General features: G+C 33.2%; 1 protein-coding gene across 1 annotated transcript; it reads right to left on the minus strand.

Annotated features, from left to right (window-relative positions):
• Positions 1–704: 704 nt before the first annotated feature.
• Positions 705–20,504, minus strand: LOC142344250 (isatin hydrolase-like). Its single transcript, XM_075395814.1, has 5 exons — positions 20,284–20,504; positions 16,449–16,774; positions 6,688–6,837; positions 5,805–5,911; positions 705–1,136 (listed from the first exon to the last, which is right to left on the minus strand). Exons 1-5 carry the CDS (start codon positions 20,321–20,323, stop codon positions 899–901), a joined length of 861 nt encoding a protein of 286 aa, XP_075251929.1. The 5' UTR covers positions 20,324–20,504; the 3' UTR covers positions 705–898.
• Positions 20,505–21,834: the final 1,330 nt, after the last annotated feature.

Raw genomic sequence — 21,834 nt, forward strand, 5'->3', positions numbered from 1 at the left:
ATATATATATATATATATATATATATATATATATATGTGTGTGTGTGTGTGTGTGTGTGTGTGTGTGTGTCTATGTGTTTGTGTGTTCGTGTGTCTTTGTGTGTGTGTGGTTTGTGCGTGTTGTTGTGGGTGTGTTCGTGTGTCTTTGTGTGTGTGTTTGTGTGGGTGTCTGTCTTCGTGTGTGTTGGTATGTGAGTGTTTGTGTGTGTATTTATGTGTGTGTTTGAGGGTGTGTATATGTGTGTGGGTATGTGTATGTGTTTGTGTGCGTGTGTATTTACTAGGTAAAAAATAGCCAAGGCAGGCGGCGTAAATTTTATATGCCCACAAAACTGGGGGCAGGATTAATCTAAAATATCTAGTTTTCATAAACTATGAATTATAAACAAATAGCTGACACGATTAAAGAGAACTGAACTTCATTTTGTTGTCTAAATAGTTCCACTAAACTCACATAAATTTGACCTCAGCTGATTTCAGTTTCCTTACCTGAAACATTTTAGTGTGTAAACTTATATGCGAAGAACGTTTTACCGTTATCCCTCCGCCCCGCTTTCAAAGTACTTGCTTGAGCTCACTAAGTTTTTTTTTTGGGGGGGGGGGGGGGGTTGGTACAAATGCAAATGATCCCATTTTTTATTTTGTTTAGGTCTCAACCAATATTCTCAGCCCCTTCAAATGGTTAAGAAAAAGATTTTTTTAAGAAAAAAAATATTATTCTGGAGTGAAAAATAAATTAAAATGCACTGAAGTTTGAAATCGATTAGTGTCTTTAGCCTTTGTTAAGATTATTCTGCTGCGCAATTTTGCAGTCTATGTAACTTTGCATACATAAATATCTTTGCTGTTCACAAATTCCAAAATGCAACTCTTTTTAACATAAAATCAATGCGATTAATCAGAATAGAAAAATCGGTAAAACATAGGCAAATATCAGAAGCAGAGCTGGCGTCGTAAGTCTGGATACCCCGTCCATCACTGCGATAAGTCTTGCCGGACTTCCAGTTCCGTCTTTGAGATGCATTGGGAATATCATCAAATGGGATCCCTTAGGCGGCAGTTTCTCCAATCCATCCGATTTCACGTTTTCAATCAGCAGTTTTCCTTCGGGTAAAAGTGTTGTGTGAAGACGGAAGCTAAAAAAGTGTGGAAAAAATTGTAGTATGAGGCAAAATTACTTTATTTTATAATGTCATTTTATTAGAAGAAACAGGATTTCTAGTACTTTCATATTTTTTTCAGATAGTTCGCGGACCATTTTAATACAGATGCAACTTTGTTTTTGATTTCAAATATAACTTTAAATGTACACAGGTTGAGGTCCCAGACCGAAATTCGATATGTCCAGACCGTCCCAGACGGAAAGTGTCTATGTCCAGACGATGCGTGAGATGTGTGACTATGGTTGCTATCATTCAAGTTTAAAAAAAACACAATGAACAGGACAAGACTTCGATGATGTTACAAAGTGGCGTTATACAGTGGCGCTGAAAAAATCAAAAGTTTTAAACACGAAGTTGATAAATTTTTCAACGATCTTAACTACTGCTGTTTTTTCAGTTAAAACAATTACTTCAGAAACATAAAAATTTTTCCTTGTCTTCAGTGGGAAAAATAATCATTTTTTTCTAGCAGGCAGCAATGAAAACTACGACAATGTAACCAAAATTTTCGATTGTTATCTAGCCACGTTTTAAATGCATTTGTCTAGTCTCAAAAGGTACATAAGCTATTTATTTTTTAATTTTATGAACCTCTCAAATTGGAATTTCTAAGTAGCAATTTCCAATAACTTGCAAATCAAAAATAAAAAGAAAAGTGCGTAAAAACTTGCAATATTCTCTGCGGATCAAGAAGACAAATGCTAATTAATAATTGTGGATAGTCTGGCTAGTGTGAAACTATTTTTTTGAAGTTGACAGCAACAAAAATATCTAAAAATTAAATTGTTTTGAAATTAACGTTTAATAATTTCCATTGCCGTGAATTTTGATTGTCGATTATTATAGATTCTGCTGCAAATATGCCCGTTCACTCTAAAAAAATGTCTAGGTAAATTTACCTGCAACGTTTGCAGGTAAGCAAAATTGCAGGTAACATTACCTGCAAAATGACCTGCACAAAATGATACGTGCAATTTATCTAGAATACGTTACCTGGAATTTAACTGCAAACTAAAACAACAATACTATATAGAGTATGTAAAATTTTGACGTACAAAAACATTAAAACTCTAATTGCAGTTTAGATAATAGTCCTAAATGGAAGATTAGAAGGATACAAAGTCAGTCCAAGCAGAAAACTGGAAAATTTCAGCAGAAATTGTTATGCCCTATCAGCTATAATCCTTGTTACCAGGTTTTTTAAGCACCCGACAGAAGCTGCTTACTTATGTCTTTTCAGCTTAATTTTTGCATGTAAATTGATTATAATTTGCAGGTAAATTTATCTAGATTTTGTAAGTAAATTGTTCTTTAATGCAACTCACCTAGAATCTAACTGCAAACACATTACAAGACCTCCAAATCTAGGTAAAATTTCCTGCAGGTTACCTAGAATTTGCAGTTATACCTTCCTACAATTTACCTGCAACAAATTTTTTCTAGGTAATATTACCTGCAAAAAACACAAATTTATCTGCCAAAATTCTAGGCATTTTTACTTGCAAAATATAGGTATATTGCATTTAAATTTAACTAGAATTTTACCTGCAAAAATTAAATTTAACCTGGAATTTAATTTTTGCAGGTAAAATTCTAGCTAAATTTTAATGCAATCTACCTAGAATTTGCAGTTAAAAATGCTATAATTTTACCTGCAAATTGGGCGTGTTTTTGCAGGCAAATTTACCTAGAAAATTGTTTGCAGTCGAAATTCCAGGAGAGTATAATTGTAAATTCTACGTATTTGCGGGAAACTTTACATAGAATTGCAGGAAATGTAATGTGTTTGCAGGTAGATTCTAGGTTAGTTGCATTAAAGAACAATTCACTTGCGAAATCTAGGTAAATATACATGCAATTTATAATCAATTTACCTGCATTTTTTTTAGAGTGTTGGCTCAAAATCTGAAGGTGCTAATTTATAGCTTAAGCAAACTGTTGTGCCGAAAAAAAATCTTCAAATAAATTAATTAGCGCTAAGCAGATCCGGATACAACCAGCCAGGTGATCATTCATTGGTGCAGACAAATAAATTGTGGAACTCATAAGTCTGGCAATTAGCACCTGAATGGTTCTGATATTAATTTTTTTTTCACATTTCATTATTTTTCATTCCACATTGTTTCCATCTAATTATTCATTTTTTCATGAAAAATTGATTAATGCTTTCATAGCAGATGTCAAAAGCCAACAGTTAATATTACTCAAAAAGCTTTGTGGTCGCATCAAGTTTAGTTAGTCGCTAAAATTAAGTTATCTCACAATTGCATTTAACAACACGACCTTGGAAATTTTGATATATGGTATCTTGATAATTATTTCATGTTGCCTTAGGGGCCAATATTAAAATTGTATTTAAAAGAATTGAGCACTTCCATGAAATTTTTATCTAATTTAAACGGTAACAGGACAGTAGAACCAAAGGACAGCAGATCAAAAACAAAAAAATTGAGACAATAGATCTATAATTAATCTCTATTCTCATTGGCTGAAATAAGGCGTTATTTGCGAGCTGGCATAAAGTTACTGCTGCTGGCCATTTCCCGCGAGCCATGGCCTAGCCTTAGCGGGCCGTGGGGTTTGATATGAATCGTGGCCGGTCAATTGGACGACATACAGTTTAGCCGACACACCTTTTAGCCGACACGTAAGCAAATATAGCTACTCGAAAACCACAGTTCATGATAATTACCAGCGCTCTAATTGGGTAAAGTACTGTTTTGAAATAAATAATTTTTGGCTATAACTACTAACTACTTTGGCCATGCCTCAGCGGCCCGTGGGGCTTGATATGAATCTATCCCAACCAAACAATTTATTACGGCCAAACTAGAGTCGAAGCTTCTAATAACACTACTTAAGTTATTCAGTTCCAATTTTGGTCATTTTCACGTCGTCTTGATGAATTCTGTCTGCCAATTAGCGTGTCTTCTAATTTGTTTGTCGGCTTATACCCCTAGCCCCGATATGAATCCATCACAACCGAACAATATATCACAATAGAACATGCTATTCGCAGTATAATAAATGAGCACTCAAATCTGATTCGCCAATAGGCAAGTTTAATAAGTTTATTATCGAAATGTCCCAAATTTTGCTTTCGATCTGTTGTCTTTAGAACTATTGACCTAGCACCAATTAAGACCAATATCTAATCATGTTCACGCAAATATGAGAGACTTATTTATTTTACTAATTTAAGTTGATAGGATGTTGCTACATAAGCAAAGTAAGACGCTTCTGAACAGCAATAATTATAGCGGTTTGCAATGCTAATAAACTTGTTACAACGGTAACCAAAAACAAGTTCATTGAATTGATAAAATATCACTTGGTTGATAAATTCAATAATTTATTGCTCAATTGTTTTTGCTGCTGGAGGCGAGAGACGCTGAAACATTTTGCGACCCGTTAGATTCGACCTTTATACATTTTGCGACCCGTTTTCTATTTTTTCAAATTCGACAGCTATTTGAAATTCCACTATTCTGCATAAACTATAATACCGTGCCCGAGATAAAGCTCATATTACCATATCAATTTATGATATTATGATATTCCAAATTAATTATTGTTGCTTTTTGACCACAATTTTCTCTCTAATTAGACTGTTTGACTTTTTTAATTGAAAAAAACGTAACTTTGAAGTATAACGAGCTAGCAAGATTCTCAAAAAAGCACAAAAGGATGGCAAAATGTTTATTGACACTTGCTTTTTTGTAGGATAAGTTCAACAATAAATATCGATAAATAAATCTTCAATTTGTGCCACTTTTTATGGAAATGAATGTTTTAATTGCTTCAACAATTTTGTTCTGATGCATGTGAAAAATTGTCAGCTGCTTATAAAAAATAAAACTTGAACAGAGATACTAAAGTTTCAGGGGGGGGGGGGGGGGGGGGGGGGGGGAGTTTTTTAGCTTGATTTGTCACCACTAGCTACCGCCAAGGTAATTTCTGTTTTAAAGTCCTTCGACACAAAGGCATAATCTTTCATGTAACTAACTCTGCATAATTTTCTCGTTTCTAGTGGAGTGAATATTGCTCATCTTGAAACACCAGGTGGACATTTTTGATAAGTTGTCTTAAAATTTGGTGCATCATGGTAAGTAAATATATTTAGCGTCAACCCAACAATAAAGTTAAAGCCATGCCAAGATGAGCAACTTCCACAAACAAGGATTTGATTGAAAATTTGAGCAAAAATAACTTTTTAAGTGACACAGAAAATTTTGTGGTGAACTCAGCAGTACCCTAGTCAGGACCTGGAATTATTAAAAGAATGTCCTCGACAGATATTGGGTATGAAAATAATTTGTCTGGACCAAACGATGCAACCATTTTCATTATCTAATCTACTGTGAGGTATTATATTGAACTCAAAATATAATTGCATCGCTCAATTTCTCAAAAAAAGATCACGGCTGAAAAATGAATTAAACGGCGCGGCCATGCCTGTCATATGTCATATGTCATATGTCATATGAAATTGCTCTCCAATTATTGCGGAGAAGCTCGTTTTGATCGATCAATAAATTGCTCGCTTGATTTCTTTACACTAACTCCCCCCCCCCCCCCCACCCATTAAAAAACATTTACATATTAAAAATGCTTGAAGGTTGAAATTGAGAAATGTTATACCCAATATTGGACATGCATTCCGGAGACACTCCATCGATGCCAATTCCCTTCACGTCTCTTGCATTTTCTAACAGCCAGTCGATTCCGGTCTCTCCGATACATGTTTGCTGTAATACAGAAGAAACAGAACTAAACAGGAAAATTAAGCCTTTGAAGCTTTTGACTAGCAGAATTTACATTTTTTCAATTCTTTCTTTTTGCTTTCAAATTTTGCCTCAGCGTAGACTAAGTACTAATTTTATAGATAACCCTATTCGGATAAAATTTAATCATGCAAGATCTTGAAAGATTATTTTTTTCTCGACTAGGCAACTTAATTATATTTTTGTTGAACTAACTTTTTTATGAAATAAACAAAAGTTTCCAAAAATGCTATTATTGGACTTTTGTACCATGGGTTCACTGCCCTAGTCGAACTTAAACGCTTATCTTGTATTATCAAGTAAGAATCTCGTTAAACATGTATAATTTTTAAAAAGTTTTGCGATGTTTTGGCAAGATTTTATAATACAAGTGTCTTCTCTTGCGAGATAGGCGTTTAAGTTGGACTAGAGCTTGACTATAGATCTTTCCTTGTTCTGAGACTTGAGCAATTGAGAGCTTCAAAAAAAGATGGAATTTTCCTTAAAATATGTGTAATGTAAAACTTTACAAAACAAGTAGAGGTAAATTTACCTTAACAAGGTTAAGGTTGTTTTTTTACCCTGACTCAATTCAACTGTAACCTTAACTGGTAACCTTAACTTTATTGAGAGAGCATGAAACCTGAGTTTGATATTTCTAGTTCGGAGACTACGGTAAGAGTTTATCATTTGCACATTTTTTTAAAATTATCAAATGATCACTTTTGAAGAAATTGAGATCTAATTATATTAAAGCAGACCTCCATCATGTATTTGTCGTCTCCATCCCAGTAGTATTTTCCCCATCCCGTGAACAGAATGACGAAAGAGCTGCTTTCAATGACCCCGTTCTGGTCCACAAAATTTTGGAAGTCTTCGGCCTCTATATGCTTTCCGGACTCCCCCGAGCTCTAAAAATCCAAAAACACTTTTTAGTTTTGCGGGTTTTTCAATTGCATAAACTCAAAAATACTGGTTATAAATTGATAGAAATTGAAAAAATCTATTTGGTCTCAGTTCTTAACCACCGTTAAAAAGGGATTCTTTTCTTGTGAGAAAATATACTGAAAAACAAAACCATTTAAAAAAGCCAAAAACATCCAAACTGAAGACCGGACACAAAATTCTCGGCTTTAATTTACAATTTTCTTTAGTTCTATCAAACTATTTTCTTGAAACTCAAAACCCAAGAAAAAGAAGAGTAAAAAAATTCATCAGAATTAATTACTCAAGATTGATTTTGTATCTATAAAACGCCATCAACAAGTCTTTGCGGTTCAAAACAACTCAAACTTTGTTTCTGTAAATACAAAAATCAATAAAAATGACGCAGAACATACTCTGAGAGTTAGGAAAACCGAGAAAGCAAAACTTTCTGGGAACAGCTCTGCTAGTCTGAACTCTCGCTAAAATACTCCAGTAATTCAACTGTATTCCCATCGTATTCTTTCAAAAACCGTTTAATTGAAAAACTAAAGAGAAACTTTTCGATCCTTCGCGCTAAATAACTGAAGGTGTCCCTAAAATAATTTCCAACCTGTTAGATCTCTCAAACCGGTCGCAATTGTAAAAATAACAACATTAAGTAATGAAACTTAACAGGGAAGAAACATTAAGTTTGAGTAAGGAAAAGATACATTTTTACGATTTTGTCTTGAGTCAACCTCAAATTTTAGCCTGCGAATGTACTTCTCTAAAAATGCTTTATTTTTAAACTTATTCTTATCTACTCATTGATATAATATTTAAACGTGCGCAATATCGTAGATATAAACCTGCTTCAAAGTGACCTAGAATAAGCGACAAATTTGACTGAGATCTATAACTGAGGTCTAGTTAAGTACAAGATGACTGAAATTAAAACCACTTCGAATGTTTTTGTTGGCAGTTAGTTCCAAGAACAGCTATTCAAAAAAGTGAACTGAAAAAATCAATTCAAAAAAGTTGTCAGTTCTGTTAAACAATTAATTGTCATGGGTGATAATTTTTTATCTCACAGGTCAAATTGTCAACTGTCACAGATTCTGACCAAATGTCAAATTAAATACAGAGAAGACTGCATACATCATACAAAATCATATTTCACTTTGAAATTAAGGCCACTGAAGGGTGAGTTGTTTTAAGAAGCAGAAAAAAGCGCTATAATGTACTGTTAATAACAGTTCGAGGAGATTCTTGTGAGCAGTTACAAAATAAGTTGAACAACTGGAATAGACTCTAGATTACCCTAGTCCTGAAATCGTTTTTGGTAATCGTAAGAAAATGGTCGACATATATGGTTTGCACAAATACGACAAAAGCTCTTAGCTTTTTTGTTCGGTATGGTCGGTATGTTCGCTTTTTAATCTCAAGGAATCATCGGTATTTTAGGATTAAAGGTAGGAACTCTTCGATATGCTAGATTTCTTCGGTATCCTTAGTTTCTCAGATGATGTGTGCTCGGTTTTAAACGTAAAAACAGTCGGTGTGGTTAGTTTCAAACCACAAGAAATGACGAGAAAGCGACATTTGTATTCAATTTCTCATGATCATATCACGACTCATTGAGTGTGACTTAATGCACTGAACGCATCATTGTTCAAGAAGTCTGTTAAACTTTTAAATTGACAATTGATAATTATTTCTTTTTGCCTTAGGGGCCAATATTAAAATTGTATTTAAAAGAATTGAGCACTTCCATGAAATTTTTATCTAATTTAAACGGTAACCGGACAGTAGAACCAAAAAACAGCAGATCAAAAACAAAAAAATTGAGACAATAGATCTATAATTAATCTCTATTCTCATTGGCTGAAATAAGGCGTTATTTGCGAGCTGGCATAAAGTTACTGCTGCTGGCCATTTCCCGCGAGCCATGGCCTAGCCTTAGCGGGCCGTGGGGTTTGATATGAATCGTGGCCGGTCAATTGGACGACATACAGTTTAGCCGACACACCTTTTAGCCGACACGTAAGCAAATATAGCTACTCGAAAACCACAGTTCATGATAATTACCAGCGCTCTAATTGGGTAAAGTACTGTTTTGAAATAAATAATTTTTGGCTATAACTACTAACTACTTTGGCCATGCCTCAGCGGCCCGTGGGGCTTGATATGAATCTATCCCAACCAAACAATTTATTACGGCCAAACTAGAGTCGAAGCTTCTAATAACACTACTTAAGTTATTCAGTTCCAATTTTGGTCATTTTCACGTCGTCTTGATGAATTCTGTCTGCCAATTAGCGTGTCTTCTAATTTGTTTGTCGGCTTATACCCCTAGCCCCGATATGAATCCATCACAACCGAACAATATATCACAATAGAACATGCTATTCGCAGTATAATAAATGAGCACTCAAATCTGATTCGCCAATAGGCAAGTTTAATAAGTTTATTATCGAAATGTCCCAAATTTTGCTTTCGATCTGTTGTCTTTAGAACTATTGACCTAGCACCAATTAAGACCAATATCTAATCATGTTCACGCAAATATGAGAGATTTATTTATTTTACTAATTTAAGTTGATAGGATGTTGCTACATAAGCAAAGTAAGACGCTTCTGAACAGCAATAATTATAGCGGTTTGCAATGCTAATAAACTTGTTACAACGGTAACCAAAAACAAGTTCATTGAATTGATAAAATATCACTTGGTTGATAAATTCAATAATTTATTGCTCAATTGTTTTTGCTGCTGGAGGCGAGAGACGCTGAAACATTTTGCGACCCGTTAGATTCGACCTTTATACATTTTGCGACCCGTTTTCTATTTTTTCAAATTCGACAGCTATTTGAAATTCCACTATTCTGCATAAACTATAATACCGTGCCTGAGATAAAGCTCATAATACTATATCAATTTATGATATTATGATTCTCCAATTTAATTGTTGTTGTTTTTTGACCCCAATTTTCTCTCTAATTAGACTGTTTGAGTTTTTTAATTGAAAAAAAAAACGAAAGTTATACGTATTGTAGCTAGCAAGATTCTCAAAAAAGCACAAAAGGATGGCAAAATGTTTATTGACACTTGCTTTTTTGTAGGATAAGTTCAACAAAAAATATCGATAAATAAATCTTCAATTTGTGCCACTTTTTGTTATGGGAAATGAATGTTTTAATTGCTTCAACAATTTTGTTCTGATGCATGTGAAAAATTGTCAGCTGCTTATAAAAAATGAAACTTGAACAGAGATACTAAAGTTTCAGGGGGGGAATTTTTTAACTTGATTTGTCACAACTAGCTACCGCAAAGGTAATTTCTGTTTTAAATTCCTTCGACACAAAGACATAATATTTCATGTAACTAATTCTGCCTAATTTTTTCACGTTTCTAATGGAGTTGATTTTGCTCATCTTGAAACACCAGGTGGACATTTTTGATAAGCTGTATGAAAATTTGGTGCATCGTGGTAAGTAAATATATTTAGCGTCAACCCAACAACTATGAAAAACTATTATTAATCTTAAAGTTAAAGCCATGCCAAAATGAGAAACTTCCACAAACAAGGATTTGATTGAAAATTTGAGCAAAAAAAACTTTTTAAGTGACACAAAAATTTTTCTGATAAACGCAGCAGTAGCGATGCAGTCCTCTTTTCATTATCTAATCTACTGTGAGATACGTATATTAAACTTAAAATATAATTGAACCGCTCTTTCTCAAAATAAAAATAAAAATTTCACCGCTGAATATAAAATTGAGCGGCCCGGAAAGATGACGAAAGAGCCGCTTTCAATTGCCCCGTTTTGGTCCACAAAGTTTTGGAAGTCTTCGGCCTCTATATGCTTTCCGGACTCCCCCGAGCTCTAAAAATCCAAAAACACTTTTTAGTTTTGCGGGTTTTTCAATTCCATAAACTCAAAAATACTGGTTATAAATTGATAGAAATCGAAAAAATCTAATTGATCTCATTTCTTAACCACCGTTAAAAAGGGATTCTTTTCTTGTGAGAAAATATACTGAAAAACAAAACCATTTAAAAAAGCCAAAAACATCCAAACTGAAGAGCGGACACAGCATTCTCGGCTTTAATCTAAAATTTTCTTTAGTCTTATCAAACTATTTTCTCGAAACTCAAAACGAGGAAAAAGAAGAGAAAAAAAATTCATCGGAATTAATTCATCAAGATTTATTTTGTATGTATAAAACGCCATCAACAAGTCTTTGCGGTTCAAAACATATCAAACTTTGTTTCTGTAAATACAAAAATCAATAAAAATGACGCAGAACATACTCTGAGAGTTAGGAAAACCGCGAAAGCACAACTTTCTGGGAACAGCTCTGCTAGTCTGAATTCTAGCTACAATACTACAGTAATTCAACTGTATTCCCATCGTATTCTTTCAAAAACCGTTTAATTGAAAAACTAAAGAGAAACTTTTCGATCCTTCGCGCTAAATAACTGAAGGTGTCCCTAAAATAATTTCAAACCTGTTAGATCTCTCAAACCGGTCAAAACATTAATTAAAGAAAAATAACAGGGAAGAAACATTATGTTTGAGTAAGGAAAAGATACATTTTTACGATTTTGTCTTGAGTCAACCTCAAATTTTAGCCTGCCAAAGTCCTTCTTTAAAATTGCTTTATTTTTAAACTTATTCTTATCTACTCATTGATATAATATTTAAACGTGCGCAATATCGTAGATATAAACCTGCGCCAAAGCGACCTAGAATACGCGACAAATTTGACTGAGATCTATAACTGAGGTCTAGTTAAGTACAAGGTGACTGAAATTAAAACCATTTCGAAGGTTTTTGTTGGCAGTTAGTTCCAAGAACAGCTATTCAAAAAAAGTGAACTGAAAAAATCAATTCAAAAAAGTTGTCAGTTCTGTTAAACAATTAATTGTCATGGGTGATAATTTTTTATCTCACAGGTCAAATTGTCAACTGTCATAGATTCTGACCAAATGTCAAATTAAATACAGAGAAGACTGTATACTTCATACAAAATCATATTTCACTGTGAACTTTAGGCCATTGAAGGGTGAGTTGTTTTAAGAAGCAGAAATAAGGGCTATAATGTACTGTTAATAACAGTTTGAGGAGATTCTTGTGAGCAGTTACAAAATAAGTTGAACGACTGGAATAGACTCTAGATTACCCTAGTCCTGAAATCGTTTTTGGTAGTCGTAAGAAAATGGTCGACATATATGGTTTGCACAAATACGACAAAAGCTCTTAGCTTTTTTGTTTGGTACGGTCGGTATGTTTGCTTTTTAATCTCAAGGAATCATCGGTATTTTAGGATTAAAAGTAGGAACTCTTCGATATGTTGGATTTCTTCGGTATGTTTAGTTTCTCAGATGCTCTGTGCTCGGTTTTAAACGTAAAAAAACGGTCGGTGTGGTTAGTTTCAAACCACCCAAAATTACGAGAAAGCGACATTTGTAATCAATTTCTCATGGTCATATCACGAGTCATTGAGTGTGACATAATGCACTGAACGCATCAATGTTCAAGAAGTCTGTTAAACTTTTAAATTGACAAAGTGGCTCGTTTATGTGCGTTCGCACATGATGTTCCGACCCGAGCTCATCTACATTTTTGACTTAATTATCAACCAAATGAAGAAATAACAAAAATAGATATTTGAGTTTAAAACAATTGTTACACAACCTATCTACTAATTGAATTACACAATGCCTTGCCTTATTACAGCGCTAATGCGATCTGACCTCAAAGAGACTACGAGACAAAAAACAACCAAAAAATTAGCAAAAACGATAACTCCACGGCAAAAATTTAATATCTAATTTTAAAAGCACAGAGTAACAACGTCAAAATGCAGTCAGATAAAACTTTAACAACTCAAATTTAATTTCTCCTATCTACACAGCGGATGGAAAGTTTTCATAATGAGACTATGTTACAAGTCAACGAAGAGAACGATCAATGAGGGGAAATTCAAACATTAATCAACATTTTTTAAACCAAGAAATTTCAAAAGTCTTAAAAATCATTAGCTTTTAACTAAATAATCTTTTAATAAATTAATAAAAAGCTTTTAATAAATTAGCTTTTAATAATTTAATAAAAAGTTACTACAAAACCAAAAGGCCTTGTTTTTGGGTAGTTTAAGCCTGAGAAACGAACTAAAGAAAAACCTAAAAAAAATTAGAAACGATTTGCGAAAACACAAACTATTGCTACCATTAAAACCATTAGCTATTATCTGAATATCATGTATTTTTCATTCAATTCTTATTTGTACTAATTCAGCTGCAGGAATTATAAGGAGAGATTAAATAGGTTTATTTGGGCCGAATTTGTCAACCATTGGGATCTGTTACTACGCGATTGTTCTGAAAGAAGAGAAAAAGAAGCGCAAAAAAGGACCACTCAAAAAACGTTTATAGAAACGCATATTGTCCAACAAACAAAGCATCGGTGACAAATAATATCAGTAGATATGTTATTTTTTGAAATACAAGAAGTTGGATGTGACCTCTCATTAATTAAAATAAGGTACCATTTGACGAAAAGAACAACAAAAACTGAAAAGTTTGCAAAAAGTTTGAAAATGTATATCATAAACTTTAATACTAAAGGCTATAAACTGACTAACTGATTCATGTAAAATCATTAATTCGTTCTTCAATTACAAGCCTAAGAGACTTGTTAGCAATTTATGGCTACCTAAAGAACAAATTAGGCAAAAACAGCAATTTTAGGAAAAATATTGCGCGAGAAAAGTGTCTAAGGCAATAAAAATGAACTTTTCGCTGCAAACTTTTCTATGTTCAATTAATTTTTTAACAGCAATGGAATTGTTATTTTTAATCAATATAGTTTCAAAAAATCAAATGTGAACAAAAACATTAGAACCACCAAATTTTTGAGAAAAAACTCGTAGTATCAACGTCATTAATTTCATTAGCTTTCAACGCAATCCATTAAATACGCTGAATTATGCCTCCATGGGACAAAAAGTTTGTTGGCCATTCATATTTGGTCAATATAACCTTACAACAAGTTATTGAAGATGAGAACAACAACAAAGACAGTCAACAACCAAAAATTCAGTAGAAAAGTGCCAGAAGAAAGTGTCGAAGCAATTTAAATCATAACTTTTTCTCTAAAAACTTTAAATTTGATCCGTTAAACGTCTTGCCGAAACTAATGGGAACTATCAGTATAGGATAATGTGATATGATTTCAAAGGGATCCAAGAATAAGACAAATTTCCCGAAAATTTTTTTAAAAATATGAAAACTGGTCGCATTGAAGTTTTAAAACTAATAGGTAGAAGATAAAACCGCTAACCAGATTATTTTGGCAGCATTAGAAAGAAAAAAGGGATCTTTTAGGTAATGAAACTAGATAACTGTCCACCAAAAAAAAGTTTAGGGTCGGTTAATGTTCAAAATATTTTCGAAGAAATTTTTTAAAGACTTAACAGCCATTAAAATCAAAAGTTTTTAACGGAGGTCAATAACTGCGCTCAGAAATAACACGATGGCAAAAAAGTGTTTGTCATGCATAGATAATCAATAAAAGATTGCAACAAGTCTTATGACTATGAAAACAACAACAAAAATCAGACAAAAACCAAAAATTCATTTGAGAAGTGCGAGAAGAAAACTTTGAATCCATTTAAACCAATAGCTTTTCTCTGAAAACTTTATTTGCGATCCACTGAATGTCTTTTCCAGGCCAATGGGATTAGAAAAATATTTGGATAATGTGTAGAATATTTAGATAATGTGATAAGAGTTCAAAAGTAACCAATAATACGAACATATCCAAAAATTTTTTTTAAGATTTTGAATTCTTGTATGATTGAAGTCTTATAACCAATAATTAGAAGATAAAACCGCCAACGAAATTTATTTTAGTTTCAGTAGAAAACAAAAGAGTTCTGTCAATACTGAGACTGACTAACAGTTCACGAAAATTTTAAGATTGGTTAATGTTCAAAAAAAACTTTCGAAAATATTTTTTTAAAATTCTTAACAGACGTTAAGTTCAATAAGTTTCAGCGAAAGTCAATAAATACGCTTGAATATGCTTCAATAGGAGTTTGGTGATGTTTGTCATGCATAGGTGATCAATAAGACATCACAACAAGTGTTATGACTATGAAAACAACAACAAAATCTGGCAAAAATCGAAAATTCAGTAGAGAAGTGCGAGAAGAAAAGGTCGGAGCCATTTGAAACTATAAGCTTTTATCTAAAAAATTTATCTGTGATCCACTGAACGTTTTTGTGGAGCCAATAGGGGCTATCAGTTTTAGGATAAAATGATAAGATTTCAAAAGTAACCAATAATACATAAATATCCGAAAAAAACTTTTTGAAGTCTTGTGTCATTGAAGTCATATTACTAAAAACTAAAAGATAGAACTGCCAACTAGATCAGATTTGATTACAGTAGGACTGAAGGGGGTGCTTTCATCACAGAGACTGACTTTCAGATCACGAAAATAAGTTTATGACTGTTTAATATTCGAAAAAATTTTCGAAAAATTGTATTTAAAATCTTAACAGCCATTAGCTGTTACTCACTCAAAGCTTTTTTGTTACTCACTCAGTGCTTTTTTTGCTTTTAATCTTTAAGGAAAACGAAATTGGTTCATTTTCGGACAAAAAATTAATGTTTGAAATGTTTTTTTTATAGAAAATATCTTTATTTGAAGAAACGTCACACTAAAAGTGAACAAATATCATGTGTTTACACAAAACTTCAATACTCAATAACTCCTCGAAAAAAACGGAAATCAAAAAAATCTTTTTATTTTTGAATTCTACGCTGGACCAGCTTTTTATTGATACCGCTCACATATCTCTGCGGTGAATATATCGATCTGCCAGAATTGACTAAACAAAAAAAAACCCATTTGAGTATATAGTTCCTCCCCCTCACAAGTGGGGTCGGAACAATAAGCAAACGAAACATTCCTACTCGTTCATCTAGTTTTATAAATGAGCGAAAAAGAAAGTCAATCATTGTTCATTTTTTGAAGAATTTGTCTTTGAAGGTACCTTTGAAACTCATGCTATTAGAAAGTCATCGTAGAATTTGACTACTTTATAAACAAAAAACTCAGAATTAAACAAAAGTTAACAAAAACCTCAGAAACAAAAAACTGGAATTTTTGTATAGAGGAGACTGATGAATAATATCTTACAATCATTATCGAGCATACCAAATGTAAGAGACCGAACATAGAGACTATTTTGTACGTTTGAAACCAAAAATATCGGCAAACATCTTACTGTTAAAGCTGAACAAAATGAATCTAAGAAACCGAATATACCGAAGCCTCCCTTCGCCCCAGACTGAATAGTACGAAAACTATCCCAGGTTGAGGTCCCAGACGGAAGCAAGTATGTCCAGACCGAAGATGAACGCACGAGGGGGGCGTCGTGCGTTCAAAATTAGTCTGGAAACATCAAAAAACGCACGAAAGTCTGAACATGAACGCACGAAAGTCCCATATGGTCCTCAATTGCCAAAAAAGTGCTAACCATGCCTTATATCTCATAGACATTAAGTTGGAACAAATTCAAAAAATAAAAAATAACTTACCAAATAACGGACGTCGATCACAACCAGAGGTCCCGTCAGTTCTTCCCAAGTCAGCTCATCTTCAGTTTTGCAGTCTTCACAAAAATGTCTGGGTGCGTCAACATGTGTACCCGTATGTTCATAAAACTCGAGAAACCTCCATGAAATGAATGTTCCATTTAGTTTAGGAATGTCGAAAACATCAGTCGCTACTGACTTTTCTTCGTTGATTTTCATGGGTTCATAAACCATTTTGTAAACTGGGGTTTCAGGTGATAATGGGTAGGTCAGATGAACCCAGTTTTCAATGTCCAGTACTCGTGCTTCCGATTGCAATAAACACAATCCTGAAAAGTGATCACGCGATAAACTCATAAACTTGTACATTGGGGGCAGAATTTTCTGGCGTAAATAATAAATAATTAGTAAATTAAACTTTTCTCAGAAATTATCAATCTTTTTTTGGATATTTTGGGCATTTGTTATTTGCTTCAAACCAAAGAACCAAATTTTTTGGGAAAAATATAGTTATTTGCTGGGACGATGTAAGCAACATCTAAAAAAACTGAAGTTACCAAAAAAACTTCATTATATCCACATTGTTCAAAAATAAACATATATCCATCTTGTTTTAAAATAAACCAAACGACCTGAATCTGCAAAATAATGATGATATTTTTTTCTAATCAAAAGCTACTTGAGAATATATAATAGATACATTTATTGAATTGACTGACTTCTTGTTGTACACTGGAAGGTTTTTATTTCTGTTCGGCTCTTTTTTAAATCTAGGAGAAGCAAATTGTTATCATTATTAAGTGTTAGGCCATCGAATATTACATCAGAAACAAACCAATTTTTGGGAAAATATCCTAACTTTGGCCACAATTCCATAGTTATTTAAAAAAATTTTAAAGGCATCTTTTTCGAGAGAACTAAATCAATCAGCAGTAATGATAAATGGACAGCATGGCTTTTGGGCCTGATAAATGTGTTCTCACTTGTTAAATGTGTGTTCTTGCCATTCCTGAGGCAAAATATAGAATAAATTAAATCTGGAAAAAATTGCAATAAAACAGGTGGGGCATAATTTAAGAACACACTCGTCCGGATTTCAACAGTCAATAAGAAATGTTGGTACTTCTTAAGGGTTAGTCTGACAAATTTATTATAGTAAAAATTTATAGTAGTGATTTTTAAATTTATTAAGCTGAATTGGTCAATATTTCAACATATTTGTCAACATCTGCCCAAGTGTGCGTGGGCTAAAAAGCCGCTAAAATCTATGTGAAATTTCCAAGACAAACTGATCTTTAGTCTGATTGTTCCTTTAAAAATTGTTAATTGATCAAAGATTTTATGATCAGATTGATAAGCGACAGGATGGTTAATTTCCGTTGGCTAAAAATTTGTATAAGATCAGATTTTTTGAGCTTTTGCAATGATTCTAGCTTTCGTACATTTGATGCAACTGCTTAAAAGGTTATCTGAAGAATACAGTTTTAAAGCTGGGAAAAATTCGACTGCGCACTTCAGATTTCTCAAGTTTATTTATGGATTTATTGGTATTGAAAGAAGCAGAGTTTAATCTTTATTCTGATTGTTCCTTTTGAAAATTGTAAATTGATCAAAGGCGTTTCTCAGCGGATTGATAGGCAACCAGATGTTTGTTTTTTTTCATAAAATATAAAATATAATACAAAATATAACTCAAATATAGAAACTAGAATTCATAACGTGAATTATAAAAGAATTTTTACTGCTTATTAAACTCATCACAAAAGCTTTTGATCAACTTGCAGATTTTAAAGGAACAGTCAGGACTCAAGATCAGGACTAACAAACCAAGTTTTTAGCAAATGACATAGTTAGTTGCAGGGACGATGTATGAAACTGAAGTTACCAAAAGAATCTAATTATATCCAGTATTTTTTTGAAATATACCAAATGGCCTAAATTTGCAAAATATTGATGATTATTTTTGCCTAATGAAAAACTACCTGAGAATATATAATTCACACAGTTAATGAATTGACTGACTTCTCGTTGTTCACTGAAATGCCATGATTTCTATTTGGCCCGTTTTTGAATACAAGAGGACCAAATTGTTATCAATTAGTGTTACATCATCACATAATAGATCAAAAAAGGTGTCCTAATTTTTCTACCATGATGTTTTCACATGTTTTACCAGTTCTTTTATCTAAATGTCCAATGGCCGAAGAACCAAACTTGTCTCCAGGGAATTATAACTAAAAATCATGTTTATGGAGCACAAGCAGAGGGGGATGCAACAGTTTTCGAGGGAAAAACAAAAACATTTTTTATATTTTGATCACTTAAGTTCCCAAAAAAATAAGCACCAACATTAGCGCCAGAATTTTAGAATGTTAAATTTTTGCAAAAAAAGCCACAATGGCAAAGATGTTTGTACAGTCACAGGCAGGTAGAGTGGAATACAAATAAGGGATCTAATTTCTCACCCTATACCCTAATGGCTGATATCTTGCTTACTCAACAAATCACAGCCTACCACATCAACTTAAAACAATCTGTTATAAAAATTGTTAATTTTTTTCATTTTGAGCAAAATTTTGAAAATTACTTTTTTAAATTGCAATTTTTCTAAAACAATCCGCAGTATTTTAAAAATAATTGACGACTATGGAGCATGTTAATTGTGTGCTCACTTTTTCAATTTTCTGTTCTCAACATTCATGGTGTAAAAAGGCAAAATTTATAATATTTGAAAACTTTGAAAAGTTTGCTAATGTTTCTAATATTATGTTTCAAAATCAAACAAGAAATTTTAGGCTACCCCTTGTAATTCCATTCCGGAAGTAGAAACGAGTCAGACACTGAAAATACTGAAACTTCGAATGTAGAGCTTAAGTACAATTTTACCGAAGCACTACGTACCCACCAAAAATTTTTAAAAAGCTTGTCAATAACTAACAAACCAACATTTCGAGTTCGAATCAGTTCTGTGGTATTTATTCATTACTCATCAGTTTCTTTCACAACTGGTAGACGAATTGTGTAGTTTGCACATTTTTTGTAGCAAAATCTGTATCTACTTTGTTCTAGATTGCAATTACTTTTTCTAAAATTTCCCTAAAACTGTCTGCTTCCATAATTGCTGATTCAAAATTGCCGCATCAGTTTTCAATTAGATTCGAAACCAGACTAAATGCTTGACACTCCATTATCTTCAAATTTTTTCTTGGCAAGAAATCACCAACGATCTTCCATTTATGCACAGGAATGTTATGTTATCTTTTTGAAACATAACGTTTCGAAAACACGATCTTTTTTTCGTAGTTATCAAAATTTCCAGTTAACTAAAAAATTTAAGGACCTTCTTTGGACGCCAAGAAGCATTCCGTCTATCTAATTGCAATGTACACTGGGAGGAAAATAAGTCATTGCTTTACCAAAATAAAGGTTTTTGTGTTTTTTAAAGAGATCACAATCCTTTTTTCCAAAGGGCTCACACAGTTTTGTCACTTGCAATGCCTGGAACCTGTTACTTTTTTGATAAAGTTTGTATTCATAATGTTTGCTAGATCGTTATTTTGCAGCAAATCAAGCAGAGTTGCTTTTGTATTTCCTCTATCAAAATTGGTCATTAATTTTAGTAGCATTGTTTATATAGATAGATAGATATAATTGGTTACAAAATGTGACAAAAGCATTGAAATATTTCGCTCAAACTGGATTTGCTCAAGTTTACTTTGAAGCATTGAAGTCTGTATCGAGTCAATTTTCAACTCCTATATTGCATGTAAATCAAGTAAAGCTAAATTTTAAAAACTCCAACTCTACGACTCGATCAATCTCAATCTTATGCAGTTACCTGACAAGGAAATAGCCACACACAACAAAGTCGACAGCATTTCAGGTCTTCTGTGAAGTATACAACTATGTTTGAAGGTTGGAGTCAGTTATGATAGACCAAAGTTGCTGAAATTGGATTCGAAATAACTAAGAAATGACTCAGGGCGAAATATGGTGAGCCGATAAGCTGAACAAATAGACAAAATGAGGCAAGGGAAGCGATAAGAGGTTAAAATTAAATTGCAGGTGTGATTAACTTAATCGACAGAATATGTGATAAAACATGCGATACATAATTTAAGAATATTCATACACCCCTCCGGGTTGCGACAATGGGTAAGAATTGTTGATACTTATTAGGGTTTTGCTTGATGAAATTAGTAAACACTTATAGAAGTAATAATTAATTTTAGTAAATTATCGATCCTGATATTTAGTCAATATGTGCAAATGTGTAATTGCACAACAAATCCTAATGAAACCCACGTTGTTGCAAGACAAACTCATCTCTAGTCTTCTTGTTCGTTTTTTCTTTAGAAAAAATGCAAACTGATCACAAGCTTTTATGAGCAGAGTATCAAACCAAGCAACCCAATGGTTAATTACCGTTGGTTAAAATTTTGGATCTTTTCCGTTTGTGCCCCCCCCCCCCCGCAGCTTAGTGGGTGCATATTATTATTTGCACCCCCCCCCCCCGACGCACGTGCCGTATTTTTGCATGATGATTTACAGTGTAATGACAAGTGCTCTGTAACTAGGCGTGCATAACGTACGGGGGGGGGGCACAAACGGAAATTATAAGTGGAACTAAGATTTTTAAATGGTTTTATGCGCTGATTGGTTATTTAAAAAGACGAGTTTTTTTAATGATTTCTTTGTGTATTTTCAAATATTGCGACGATTTAAGGTTTTTTTTTCGAGCTCATTAGGACCCTAGGACGGTTTGCGCGGACGGTTATCTTGTACGAATCTGGCAGGAAAAGTTGCTTGTAGGAATTTGTTATAAAATGGTTATCTTGTAAGCATCTGTTATAAAATGTTTATCTTGAAGGAATCTGGCAGAAATGTTCGCCAGAAGATGCATGTTCTTGTAGTAAACAGATTCCTACAAGATAACCATCCGGTCTCAACTAGGGCTTCCGATTATAATTTCAGCTCGTGTTGGTGAAAAGCTTTAATATTTTATGCGAGATCTATAAAGGAATACCAATTATGCTGAGCTCCAATTGATTTGTAGTACATACTAGATAGAAAACAAAGACTGCTCGTGCGTATCTGTGTATCGCTCACAAAGTTCTTCCAGAGTTCACAAAAAAAATCAGGATGGAATTATTTTAATGATTTAAGATGCTGACGGCCTCTATCCAAGAAATAAGATTCTTATGCAACAAATAAGGCAACTTGACTTTCTTCCTATATGTTATATTAACTGATTTCAAGGTTTAAAAAAAGTTCAAAAAATCCGTTCATTTGCCTGCAAAATTTTACCTTTTTTCATTAAGTTAAAGCCCTTTGGAGAGGATTACACCCTAGCTTGGAGAGGATTATCAGTTTTGGCAAAGTTTTTTTT

This window comes from Convolutriloba macropyga, chromosome 8, assembly GCF_964194025.1.
Source record: "Convolutriloba macropyga chromosome 8, txConMacr16.3, whole genome shotgun sequence".
Lineage (NCBI taxonomy): Eukaryota > Metazoa > Xenacoelomorpha > Acoela > Convolutidae > Convolutriloba > Convolutriloba macropyga.

Coding starts and splice junctions, on each gene's coding strand:
- LOC142344250 (XM_075395814.1), bottom strand. CDS start 20,323: ATGCTGTCGACTTTGTTGTGTGTGGCTATTTCCTTGTCAG. Junction 6,838..16,448: donor TGATCGACGTCCGTTATTTG/GTAAGTTATTTT, acceptor TTGGATTTTTAG/AGCTCGGGGGAGTCCGGAAA. Junction 1,137..5,804: donor GAATGCATGTCCAATATTGG/GTATAACATTTC, acceptor ACACTTTTTTAG/CTTCCGTCTTCACACAACAC.